At 35.2% G+C, this 13503-nt stretch overlaps 1 protein-coding gene across 1 annotated transcript in view; it reads right to left on the bottom strand.

The window, feature by feature from the left end:
- SNX29 (sorting nexin 29) overlaps nt 1-13503 on the bottom strand; it is a gene marked incomplete at its 5' end in the record, with an annotated part of 130052 nt that overhangs the window by 102453 nt on the left and 14096 nt on the right. Inside the window, 6 exons of the mRNA XM_009886615.1 lie at nt 3155-3237; nt 3768-3849; nt 7600-7718; nt 8436-8805; nt 10926-11174; nt 12010-12080. Of these exons, the coding sequence (XP_009884917.1) occupies nt 3155-3237; nt 3768-3849; nt 7600-7718; nt 8436-8805; nt 10926-11174; nt 12010-12080 (974 nt within the window). The remainder of the gene's footprint in view (nt 1-3154; nt 3238-3767; nt 3850-7599; nt 7719-8435; nt 8806-10925; nt 11175-12009; nt 12081-13503) is intronic.

Below are 13503 nucleotides of genomic sequence, written 5' to 3'. Positions count from 1 at the left end.
AAAAGTCTGACCTTTAAAGACATGCTCCCCAAGCTGCCTGCACGAACATTGGCTATTAAGGCTTTATTTAGTGCTCTAAAATCTTGTAAATATTATCCTGTCATGTCACTACTAATAGGGCAAATTTTAGCAGGAAGCAAATTAAACAATACAGTGTTGGCCTTCTACTCTATAGAAGGGTCCTGACCAAAAAAAGGTCCGTAAGATGAACTGCAGCTTTTTTCTCAGTGATGAAATTTATACACCCTCTTTCCACATCTGTGCTTTCAGAGAAGTCACCAGAATTTAGTACCTGTCAGAGACCGGGGGCAACCAAGTTACAGAACAGGTCAGAAGCTATTCAGAGGACAGAGAAAGAACAAAAACATACATCTTATTTACTTACACAGCCAGGATAAAAATATGATATGTAGGTTTAATTATTCAGTAAAGTTCTTCAGTGATCATGAAAAACCCGGGGCTTTCTCAAGAATATGTGAAAAAATATGGAATAATGTCCATTGCTACAATCTTTGCTAACCTTTGTGGTTAAGCCCAACTTTAAAAACTGATGAAATTGTAGTGGAAAAAATAAGTTCCCAATTATTTACTAAAAATAGCACGATAATCAAAGAACCTTGTAAAGAAGGACACAAGTAGCATCCTTCTAAAATGAAAGTTTTGTAACTTCCTGTTTTTCCACTGCAAAAACAAAATCGGGAGACTTGGGCTGGCAGGACAGATTTTTCTAGTGTAAAACAATGCTGAAAATCTTCCAGTGACAATAATTGGAACAGACAAAGTTGTTTGTGATTCAAATATAACAAGATTAATACAGTTTTTAAAAAACTGAAAAAATGACATCATTAAATAGTTACATAAATATAAAACTTCTGACAAACTTCATTCTTTATAAAATTGGTTATAAGACATAACAATATGTAAAGTAGGGCAAGTTTTCAAATGATGTCGAATATACACAGCGAATCTCTATGGATTAGGAATTCTCTTGAGGGGTATTAGTATTTTTTTGAGGTGTATCAGCTGCTAAGTTAACCTATACCTTACAAATGCATGGGACAAATTCAGGAAAATCATTCAAAATGGCAGAAATTTTAAATTACAGCTTCTCAACATAATCTCCCATCCCATATATCAAAAGAACCAAGAAAAAGTTAGTACTATACTAATAAATTGGAAAGGAAGCAGGAAAAGAATAGATTGGGAAAAAAAAAAAAAACCACACCCAAATCATTTCAGGCTTTGTCTTCAGAAGTAAGCAGCACAAAAATCCAGTCACTGGAGGCCTCACAGCTTTTCTCACTGCACTACTGCATTCCATTTTTCTTGTCTGATGTGTTAGAATTAGTTGCTATGCAACCAAGCTATAAGCCTCACCATTTAATAATTCTTCTGCTAATTGCAACAGAGAAAAAGAGCTTCAGTGTCTGGCTCTGTCATAGCACTGAATTCTTCCTGTACAGAGAACCTATGACCAATAACAACGAACTTGAAAAAAGCATTTTTATTGAATGTATCTGGGATCAGCTATTATAAAGGTAGTAACTTAGATGTATAGTCAGCTGAATTTTGATTATAATAGTAATTAGATTATTTATTAAGTGTTCTACTGGCTTTATAGATTGTTTTGACATGCTTCCCCCCTTCTTTCCTCCAAAACCTTCTCTGAAATGGGAAACTAATGATAGCATGTATGCTTATGTTGATCCTGTGGTTCATTTCATTTACAAATTGCTAAATATCAAGAATTGAGAATCTCAATATTTACTTTCTATTTTGTAGCTGTCTTAACTACGAACAGGAACTAACTGAGAAATTGAAGGAGACCAATTGCGGCCCCTGCTGGTACCTAATGCACCTAGAAAACAAAATCAATAGAGTGCAAGAAAATCAGAAAGTTTTCCATTAGAATTCTATTACTGAAAAACAAAATAAAAATTAAGAACAAAAGGATATTGTAATAATAACATGAGCATAGAATATCCAGTGACCAAAGTATCATACTATCAACAGTAACTCCATCTACACCTTCAATTATGTCACTTAAAATTTTCAAAACTAGTTTCCCACTTCATAAAGTGCTTTGTAAGAAAGGATTTTTCAGCTTTGTAAAGCTCAGTCAGCAGACCCGTGCCAGAGCCTGAAACAGTACCTAGCCAAAATGCCTGGTCTACCTCCTTTAACGTATGTCGACACACATATCGTTTGACCATGACATTAAACATAACATTAGAATATCTTAAGGGCTCATTCATTTTGATGATTTCATAAATCAATTTCAGAAAAGAATCTTAGCTGCATCACTTCTAACTTCATAAATGTCAGAATTTAAAATTTGTACATATTTAAATTTATAAAAAAAAAACAGCACACACCCCAGAGCTTTGGGAACAAAGCCATATCCACCAGTTCAGTTACAAAACTTTCTGTACAGTGAGTGAAATAAAACCATATCAGCTTACACGTTTAGACAGCTAGTCAGTTTAAAAACTAAGTCTCTTTTCTACAAGTTTATGTGAAGAAAAAAGATCAAAGATTGGGTAAACAAACTGCCTGTACTTCTACTAACCTCTTTTTACAGCAAAGGCTATTTTACCCTGTCCAGTTCAACTCTTAACACCACTGAAAATTACTGTCCTCCACCTTAATATTAACTAAAGTTCTTGCTTATGAAAGCCCACATTTACATTTGGAGCAGACTTCCATATCAAAACCACACACTGAATGTACATAGAAAGAGTTTGGGGTTTGTGTGGGTTTTCTTCCAACTAGGCATTAATGAAAGCTGGTAAAATAAGTGATCACATCAGAACCAACCACTAGTGTTTTCGGAGCTTGCAGAGATTTAAAGATGTTAATCAAATTAAATCATCACTGTTCATTTAACTACTCAAGCCGCATCTAGTATAATGATGACATTAACTTCGCTATGGAAAAAGAAGCTAATGTCATACTAGTTGCAATGAATCGCAACCCAGGATCTGCCAATTCAATATGCATTTTAGAGCAGTCTTTTCCAATGTGGCCAGCATATGAGAAATGAAGGGCTGTATGCTCCTCTAAACAGATCTTACTGAAATAAAAATAGACATGAAGAGTTACAGGACTTTCAAAGTTAATTCCATCAATCTAGACACATCAAGGAAGTACTTACTAATTGTCATGGATTCTGGCACAGTGGCTGAAGGCAACATATTGCTTAAAGTATTCACTTGAGCTGGAGGACTGACTTCCACTCTAGTCATAAAAGTACAATACCATCAATAAATGAAAACAAAATCCTGAATTCCAAACTTAAGAAAAAAGCATTCCAGAAGCTAGAATTATCATCATATTCACCCATATTCAATAACTTATGTTTAATTATCCTTTAATGTATCTGTTGTGAGTTTAAGAATACACACAAAAAGATCCAAATCAACAGGCCATGGAGAATACAGTAAAAAGTAACATAAAAAACAACATAAAACATATTTTCAAAACCAGGAGGCTGTCTGCCTGTTAATTGACATGATTATGTGACTTCTTCAAGATAATTAGGAAATGTTCAATAAACAAAACTATGCAAAAAGGGAAGTGTAGGCTTTTGCATTTGTCTTTCCAAACATTTGCAGAAGTACCCTGATGAATAGTTTGTTTTCCAGTATTGAGTAGGTAATATGCATTAGTAGAAGTAGGGAGTATATTGTGCATTAGGTACCAATAATAAGTTGGCGGCTACAGAGTGAAGATTTTTTTCTTTTAAGAAAAACATATTTGACACATACCTGTATGGAAGATCAGATCTTCTTGGAAGCAGTTCTACCGCACGAACAACATGTTGATGCCCCTCTCCATTTTCCAAGTTATCTAAAGTAGAATGCACAAGCATTAGCCTTCTTCAGTTAACAGTACATAAAATAAAATAGAATAAAATAGAATAAAATAGAATAAAGGAAGGTAGTTACATTTTTAACTGGAAATATTCATCTTTACTAAAGCTTTTAAATACTTCAAATTCTTTCTCCAAGGTTGGCTTCTGCACATTCGCCCTGAATGCCAGCAGGATTGTAAACTCCCTGAACTTAATTTAGATGTACATTTTACATTGATAACAATGTTGCAAAGCTATGAAGAGACTTCTTACTGAAGTTATTTTTGCAAGCCCCAGAAGTTTAACCACCACATGGCCATTACAAATCTGTTCGAGACATGCAGGAAAAGAATTTGTGGTTATTCCTCAGTACGTGAAACCTTGCAAAGACACTAGTCCTTTACGCATTCCCAACAGAGCACCACGGCTTTTCTCTGGCTCCTTGTGCCTGTGTACCAAACATCAGGAATCAGACAGATGAGATATTTTTTAAAAAGCATGGATAATACACATCTCTCCACAGATCCACAACTGTCAGGATCAAAACACACACATTATTGGGGCTGTCATTAAGGTAGTTCAGGTGGAAAGAAACAAAAAACAGATTTTCTGATTTTTTCTGCATTTCACTATGTAAGTGTTACAAAGTTACCATAAAACAATCCTAAAATCATGACCTAAAATAGCACAGAATTTAAAAAGCAGGAATTCTAAGAAAAAAAGTTAACAGGAATTAGAGTTATGTCAGAATGACTGTGGAGGAGAAAGATCATTTTTTAAGCTCTAGAGTTTTCTGAAGCTCAGTTCATAAATGCATACTCCACTTTTGTTCCAAGCAACTGAAATTTGACTCAGGCTTTCTCATCTCTAGGTACATGGAGATATGATACACCCTGACACATCCCTGAAGCACTGTAACAGACTAAAACTGAAAAACACTGACATTAACGTACAACACTATAGATTATGCTGCAATCTATTTCAAATACGTATGTCGTTATTTATCTGTATTAAGATCCATGAACCACAATATTGGGTTAAACTGTGTATTTTACAAGAGCTTGTTAAGCATGTTTTAGCAAAAATGTTTTCATAATAATAATAAGCTTGCCAGTTACTGTGTAGAACTGCCCTCTAGAAAAAGTTAAAACACGTTCCCTCTATTTCATCTAGCAAAAGTGTAACTTCCAAAGTCAAGCAACTGCCTAAGGCAGCTTTCTATCTCATCAAATTGTCATTACCGCTGGGGAGAGGGTGACCGTACCCACGTGTATCACTCTCCTGAACTGGTTGACATTTGGGTTGCATGACAGGCCTTTTAGTGAAGACTGCTCGCACACTGTCAGTTCACAACTATACAGAATTGCACAGTGACAGCACGGAAAGTTGAAATCATGAAATCAGGCAGTAGAATCTGTGTTGCTGTTTCCTGTAACTGACGAAGATTCCTTTCACCAGCCCAATGTCGTATGGTTCTGGATTGCATGCTGGACATAGGGTTTACCACAAAGACAAAGAGGGGCAGGAGGAGAACTGAAAATATCTGTATACTGTGCCAGAAGGGATCCGACTAGGCCTGTTGTTGATAATCTCTAGTAGTCTGAGCATTGTCTTCAAAACTGTTCTGAGATGAAGCAAGATGAAACAGTGGTTTCTGGTATCTCCTTAGTAAAAGTAAGCCCCTGTAACACTTATTGTTGTCCTCTGTGGTCATCTGTCTACAGTACTAAGTCTTGGCTTGGTCTCCTGACTTTTGATTTCCACTACAAACCCCTAGCTCTAGCTCCTGACGCCTTGTGACATCTAACTGGCTACTATCTTCCACAACTCATCTGCAAGCTCCCATTCCACCCAGCCCTGCCCATAAACAGGAATATTTACTTGTATTCCAGATTTCAATCTGTTGCAGTCAACAAACACCTATACATCTATGGACTTTTCCTAACAGTTTCTGTATATTTGAGAGAACACTATGCTACAAACTACATAGTGTTTTTTAAATCCATTCCTTCATGAATTGAAAAATTCAGGTGCACAAGAAAAAAATATATTATTTTTTTTTTTAACCACTGGCATTTCTTAAGAGGCACGTCTTAAAATACAGCAGAGGGCAGTACAGCATTATTTTACGATTCACATTATTTTTATCACCGAACTTACAGAACTGAATTACACTTTCCCACAGGCCTTCAATTAACAGTCCATTTAAACTCTTGGCAAAAATAATGTAAATGGAAGAAACATGAAATATTTTACAAATAAAACATTATTTGAATGACACTGAGAAGTTTTTAAGTGGTCACTGAAATGAGAATACATACCCAAAGTTTTATAAATGCAACGTTTTATAATCAGCTAGCAAAATATTAACTGGGGGGTGGGGTGGAAGTTTTTTTTTTATTGTTTTTGGTACCAATATAGATACTGGAAAAGCACCAGGTTTTCTTTTCCATACCTCTGACCATTTTTATTGCTTGCTTCAAAATCTTCTCCAAATGATCCACATCATTCTTGAAGTGCAGTACCCCAAACTGCATACAGTACTGCAGGTGAGGCCACATCAGAGCCAACTGAGCATAAATTTACAAATGACACTTCCATTTATGCATGTCCATATGAAGTGTGCTTTTACTGCAGAAGCACGGCACCGCTAATTAACTATCAGCTTGTGACCCACTGTAGTGGGTCTCCTGCAGAAAATGACTTGAAGGTACTGGCAGTTGAAAAATTAGCAAGCTGGTTGAAGAGGTGATTCTCTGCCTCTATTTCACTTTCATGAGATCCCACCTCAAGTATTGTATCCAGTTCTGGGGTCCACAGCACGAGAAAGGCATGGACCAGTGGGTCCAGAGGAGATCCACAAAAACGATCAGAGGGCTGGAACACCTCTCCTATGAAGAAAGGCTGAGAGAGTCAGGATTGTTCAGCCTGGAGAAGAGAAGGCTCCAGGGAGACCTTATTACAGCTTTTCAATATATAAAGAGGGCTAACAAGAAAGAGACTTTTTACTATAGCCTGCAGTGACAGAACAAGGGACAACAGTTTAAACTGAAAGAGGGGAGATTTAGATCGCATATAAGGAAGAAATTTTTTTTTTTTTTTTTTTTTTTTTAACTACGAGGGTGGTGAGACACTGTAAGAGGTTGCCCAGAGAAGTTGTGAATACCCCATCACTGGAAGTATTCAGGCTGGTCAGGCCTTTGAGCACCCTGATCTAGTGAAAGATGCAGCTGTCCATGGTAGTGGGGTTGGACTGCATAGTCTTTGAAGATCCCTTTCAACCCAAACCATTCTATGATTACCACATCGTTTTCCGAAGAAGCATTTCCTAGCCAATCATTTCTCATCCTGTATAAAAACAGATAACAGCTTCTATTGAACTGCATCCAATATTTTCTACTTTCTCCAATCTGTCAACTTTAATTTGAATTCAAATTCTCAAACACATTTGCAGCTTCTTCCAGCTTAGTGGTATCAGAAACCGAATAAGGATACTTTCTATTTAACCATCCTAAACATTAATAAAATATCACACAAGACCAGAGCTTAATCCCAACAAAACTCTGGTTTATTTTGACATTGGTAAATCCTCCTCAACTAAATCTACTCAAATGGAGAACTCTGGTTCAGATCTAGAATAAACCCATCCCATGTCCCATGTTTGAACCCATGGGAATAAACCCATTGTCCCATGTTTGAAATTCTGTTATAAAGTTTGCTGCAACTCGGTAAATTAAAATACCTACCTGCTTGGGAGTAAGAGCCAACGGCACTGACAGGAAACAGAACATCTGAGTCATCATTCAGGACCTGTAGAGGAGTCCAACTGCATATCTGAGAATTGCATGTGCCTATTTCATGACGCCTAGATTTAAAACAAACAAACAGAACAATCTATTTATATAGTCAGTATTTATGTTCACAATGCTTATATTTCTTCTGGAGATATCACTGCAAGAAAAATCTTTACTTCAATCTGCCTGCCAATTTCTTGGTTCAGACATTCATATATTCACTAAGGATCAGATCATTCCAAAGCAGATGAGATAAGCAGTGCTTGCCTTTTTTTCTCCACAGGGATTTTGGTGTCAGAAATAAAGAGGGCATATTAGTATCTAAGATTGTTCTTTTTCTCTCAGTTTTGTCTTGTCTTGTTTAACTATCTAGTCTGGTGGCAAAATGCTTACTCTGTTTAAAATACATGGTTTTACTGTGAAGCCAAAACACATTTGATATCATACTAACAGTAAGGAAACTTCAAGTAGGCCAGAATTATAGCCTGGCTGTACCATGCAACAATTTCAACAACTGAGAACTTCAAGGAGAACAAGTCTGAAATCTCGAAATTTTGGTTTTCAGTGGAACTTAGAAGGAAAATACCATCACCACAGTGACCCAAGCAGTTCAAACAACAGTAAAGGGGAAAAAAAAAAAAGAGTGAGAGAAGGGGAAGGGGGGAGTAGAAGGCAGGGAGAAAACCTATAGTTCAGTTAGTTACACAAAATTCCCAGTGCCCATCAAGGAAGGGACAGAGGGGTAGAAGCATAGAAAATTTACCACTGGCTCCTGCAACATTACTTACTTTTCAGAAGCTTCAGTTTCACATTCTGTGCCTTTATTTCCTAACGTTTTTCCATATAGCTCATCCTCATCTGCATCTTCATCATCAATGCTCTTCACATCTAGTTTCTGGTATTCATACTCTCCATTCATGAATACTGAATTGCTCTTCCATGAATTGTTACTTTCATTCCCGTTCAAGTTTTTTCCAAGAGTGCTTTCAGATGAGGGTAATCCAAAAGCTGAATATCTGTCTACACTCTCTTCTGAACTTTCTCCTGTAATCAGAGTCTTTGTTGCATCCCCCAAACTTTGTTCATCTTCCTCTTCATCAAATGAGATAATATTTGTCACTCTCTTCTTCTTTTTTCGATCTTTTTTATATTTCAAATCTAGTAGCAACATAAAGGTTTACATAGTTTAGAAAAGAGAAACAATGTAATACACTTAGTTTTTTCTTAAAAGAATTCATGTACTAAATGAGTTTAGTAAAGAAAAAAAACACTTAGATGTTCAAGCCTTTTCATTATCTTTCCATACATGTGAGCTTTTAGAACTTGAACTACCATCTTTATTTTATATGCCTTACATAATTCAGATTTTAGAAGATATTTTGGAGTGCATTCATAGCAGTATTCAATTGGAACTGGAAAAGAGTTCAACAAACTTATAGAATCAAATTTAAAATAAAAAGTTAGCCTTCATGTTACTTTCTCCTATGGAATATGGCTACTGTATATTGCAGACTATGTCTACACAACAAAGAAAACATGAAACACTTTTGGGGAGAAAAAAATTTATAAGAACAAACTCACAACACCAAATCCACAACTTACAATCAAATAAAGTTAGTCTATATTCTGGAGACTGACTAGCCAGTTTTCACAAAAAGAAATGCAACTTGCTCCCTCCCTCAGCTAATTAGCTCTTGGTCTAGAAATACACTGAAATCCTCTCTGATTACATCACATCTATGCTGTGACAGCACTTATTTTTAAATTATTACCAATTCTCACTAATTCCAATGTGCCTATAAGGCTAAATGATCTTGCAAAGCTGAAGTACTCTAAGAAATATCAGAAACTTACTCACCAAGACAACTCACATTGGGACTAAACTATTTTATTTAATTCAAGTCCAGCTGTTATATGTCCAAAAAACAGATTAATGTACTTTTAAGAGTAAGAGGATATTAAAGCCCATTGTGGATGCAAATAGAATTCCAGCAAAGAACATAGACTTAATGAAAACATCTAACTTGCTCTAACACGCAACATATAATGGCATTTGAACAAACCCACTTTTTTAAAAGTGACAATTTGTTGCAAGTTGTACATTACGTGTACTGTATACACATGTACTACATTATGTATTATACATATACATACATAATATAGATATACATTATGTTGTAGAGTCATGTGCAGCATATGGTCAGTCTTTCATCTTGCAAGCCTATTCTATACTAACAAAATTATCCCAAGTCAAATACCACCTACTATTTTAGTATCATTTAGAGTGCTAAACAACAAAAACTTGACCACAAGTCTGCTTTGGAAACCATGTTTTGAGACAAAAACTATTTTAAGTGCCACTAAAAAATAGATTTTATCTCAACTTCTACTCCTACCAGATAGCATTCACATGTGATTTTTACTTTTTTTTTCTTTTTCTATAAGAAAACGAACTTAAAGTCTAAACTCAAACCTTGTTTCTTAATTGAAAAACACACAAATCCCAGAATCTTGCTGCAGTTTTGTACCTTTACAAAGCAAAACATTCTTTCAGCTCAACTTCTGGAAATAACGATGATAAAATATTCCTTTGCTATTTTTGGAACTCAAAATGTATAATGAATATCACATTTTGCCTGATTGATTTCAAATTATAAGAGATTAAGACTTTAGTAGGACATTAGTTACTGAAGACCCAAGTCTTTGGGTCTTCAGTAACTAATAATCCTACAAACTGGTTGCAACACCATCACATTTAAAGGTAAAAAGAGCATATGAGTAAATTTGCATTTGTAGTAATTACCTACTTCATATAGGAATTCAGCCTGTAAACATGGGCGCTGCTTGAAGAAGAATACAAGCTAAGATTTGTATCTGATACATAACAACAGACATATGACTGATAAAATGCCAGAATAAATCATATTAAAATGAGAAATCATTACATCAGAAACTGCAAGGCATAATCTTATGAATAAGAAATTGAAATTGAGATTGAGATCACAAGCAAAGCACTTTACCAGTAAGATAGTTTTAGCTTCCCTCTCACAGTGATACAAGAAAGCTAAAACACACATTTATCATCCAGTATTCACACCAGTACTGCTAAAAAAATTTCATACTTTTTATTTCTTACTTAACTAGTTTGTATGTGCAGTGCACTTATTTTTAAGTTTTTGTTCCATAATAGTGCATTAAATTTAATTGAAAAGGTTACTTAAACACACTTGAATATTTTACAAGTTTCTGAATGGCACTAACATTGCAAAAATGCTTACCAGCATTTACATTCTTTGAGAGAACAGGAAGTGGGTCAGTGTCTTGATCAGGCTTTATTAGAATCGAGACAGCAGATGATGCAGTTATCTCTCTAAGAAGGCTGCTAACACCCTGAGTGGATTCTTTCAATAACGAGGTTACGTTTTGCGTCGATTCCTTTAACAAATCAGACACGGTGGGTGTGCATTTGCTCTGCCCATTTAAATCCTTATTATCAATGTTGATTGCAAAAAGAATGGAGTTCAGACCTTCAGATAAAAAAAAAGGGAAAAAAGACCAAAAACCCACTATATACTTCATACAAAAGTTACGAAGATAGAACCTAAGGATTAACAAAATTATGACATGTGAAAACACTTTTCCAAAAAAAAATCCCACAGTTCTCCATGTATGAATTCTTATTCTTTCATGTACCGTTCATTCTTTTTAGATGATACTCACGCTGATGCAATCAGTTCTGAATTCATCGTGATGGCTGTTCAGCTGCACATTAAATAAGCAGTACATACTGTGAATTTGTTTATTTATAACCTTTTCTTTAAACCCATTTCACTGCAACTTTAATATTTGGTGGTTCCTGTATTCTATTAACAAAAACTCCTGTAAACCCTGTCTTGCAGAATGAAGCATGTGATCATGTATCTGAGAAAAGGGGTCAAATCCTAGAAAAGTAAGTTATCTGTTATCATTCCTTACTCTTACTCTCCTTCTATGTATTTACCTATAATTTGGGTCTTACTGTAAAAGTCTACCATTGCTCTTTTCTAGTCAGAAAAGTCAGTTTTGTTTTCTCTAAAGTGAGATGTTTTTTAAAAAAAAGTTAGCCTTGACTGATAAAGAGTTAGAAAATTTATGTGAAAGACTTTTGAACTGTAGGAAGGCCAGTTCCAGTGTTTTAACAGTTCATTCATTCATAGCATAAATTGGTATAGTACTTTGACTATTCACCCTGAATGTGCATTTGAAACACATTCTCCACATAAGCAGAATGTGTTAGAGAAGCTCCTCGCAACCAGAAACAGATATAAAATACCCAAATGAAGACGTTTTTCAGGAACAGTAGCATTTAAGAGAAAGTCTTACCAGCTGCCATAGTAGGGATCATGCTAGAACGTTCTTCATCCATCATAAAAGACCAGTCTTCATAGAAGACACTAGAATTAAAAAGGAAAAAAAAAAAAAAAAAGAATAGGCAGTCCTATATAAACATATATTCCACTTCTAAAAAACATGAAAACTCTGAAAAATTAGTATACCAATGAATCAAATTATATGTCACAGTAACTCCCTGAAGCCCTGAAATACACAGAACTGTCTAAACAATTATCAAAGGCATGCTATAGAGTATTTTATCTTCAGTTTTAGCTCTGCATTTTTTTAACGGGAAAAAAGCCACTCAGGGCAAGGAGGTTCATACTACATTAGCAGCCACAATATTTCTCTACACTTACTGCTATACTGCATATATAAGTTTTTAAATAACTATAGTTGACCATAATTACCAAGCCATTTTATAAAATATTAGAATGCATGAATACAAACAAAAAGATCCACTTCATCTTGACCAACCTGATCTAGTAAAAGATGTTCCTGCCCACAGCAGGGGGACTGGACTAGACAATCTTTAAAGGTCTCTTCTGACCCGAATCATTCTATTATTCTATGATTCGGTGACCTGTTTCAATGTTCAAAACCACATCAATAACCCTAAATAGTTAAGTCAACTAGGAATTTGGATGTAAGAAAAAAAAGTTAACATGAATTTCACTGTGAACACATGAATTTAGTTGCTCTAAGCCTGGTTCTTTTTAGTAGCAGGATGTTGTATTTTTACTATCAGCATTCAACTAACTAAACATAAAAACAGACAGCAAGAAAATCCTCAACCTATATTAAACAATTTTGACAGATGCATTTAAAAGTTTCCAAAAGAGATAAAAATTGGGCATGTAAACTGACAGTGTAAATTTCATTTGAATTTGGATAACACTGAAGTCTTAAATATTCTAGGATAAGCCTTTTCAGAAATAATATTTAATGTACAGTGCAGAGAGTGCTGACAATACTGACACTGCGCAAGTATTGGTACAAGTCAGAGTAAATACTGACATAGCAATCTAAGCCACTAATTTCCTTGTGATGGTTTTCAGATTTTTTTCCTTTGTTGTTTCATTCATCTTTATTTAATTTCGTATCAAAATCTGTCTTGCAAGAAAGCTATAGAGGACTGCAACAGACTAAAAACAAAAAGGAGGTATTAACAAGCTCAGTTCTGGCAATAATCTTATCCAGTACATCCATTAATTGATGCAAATGGAAAGAATGCCTTTCTGCTGAATCCACTGGACTTGCTCAAGCTCAACAGTTAGTTATCGATAAGAAAGGAAAATACCCCAAATTTTTAAAAAGAAAGGGAACTGAAGAAGGTAAAAAAAAAAAAAAAAAAAAAAGGTAGGACTCAGTCAAGTGTGAATTTAGGGGCATTCTGCACATCCAAAGTACCTTAGGATTTCCCAATGCATAGCAAGTTATTCTCAGTAACTCTGTAACAAGAAGGTTCACAAACTGGTACAAAAC

The sequence above is a fragment of the Charadrius vociferus genome, unplaced genomic scaffold, assembly GCF_000708025.1.
Source record: "Charadrius vociferus isolate BGI_N301 unplaced genomic scaffold, ASM70802v2 scaffold46, whole genome shotgun sequence".
NCBI classification, from domain to species: domain Eukaryota; kingdom Metazoa; phylum Chordata; class Aves; order Charadriiformes; family Charadriidae; genus Charadrius; species Charadrius vociferus.
This window is presented reverse-complemented; position numbering and strand designations above follow the sequence as displayed.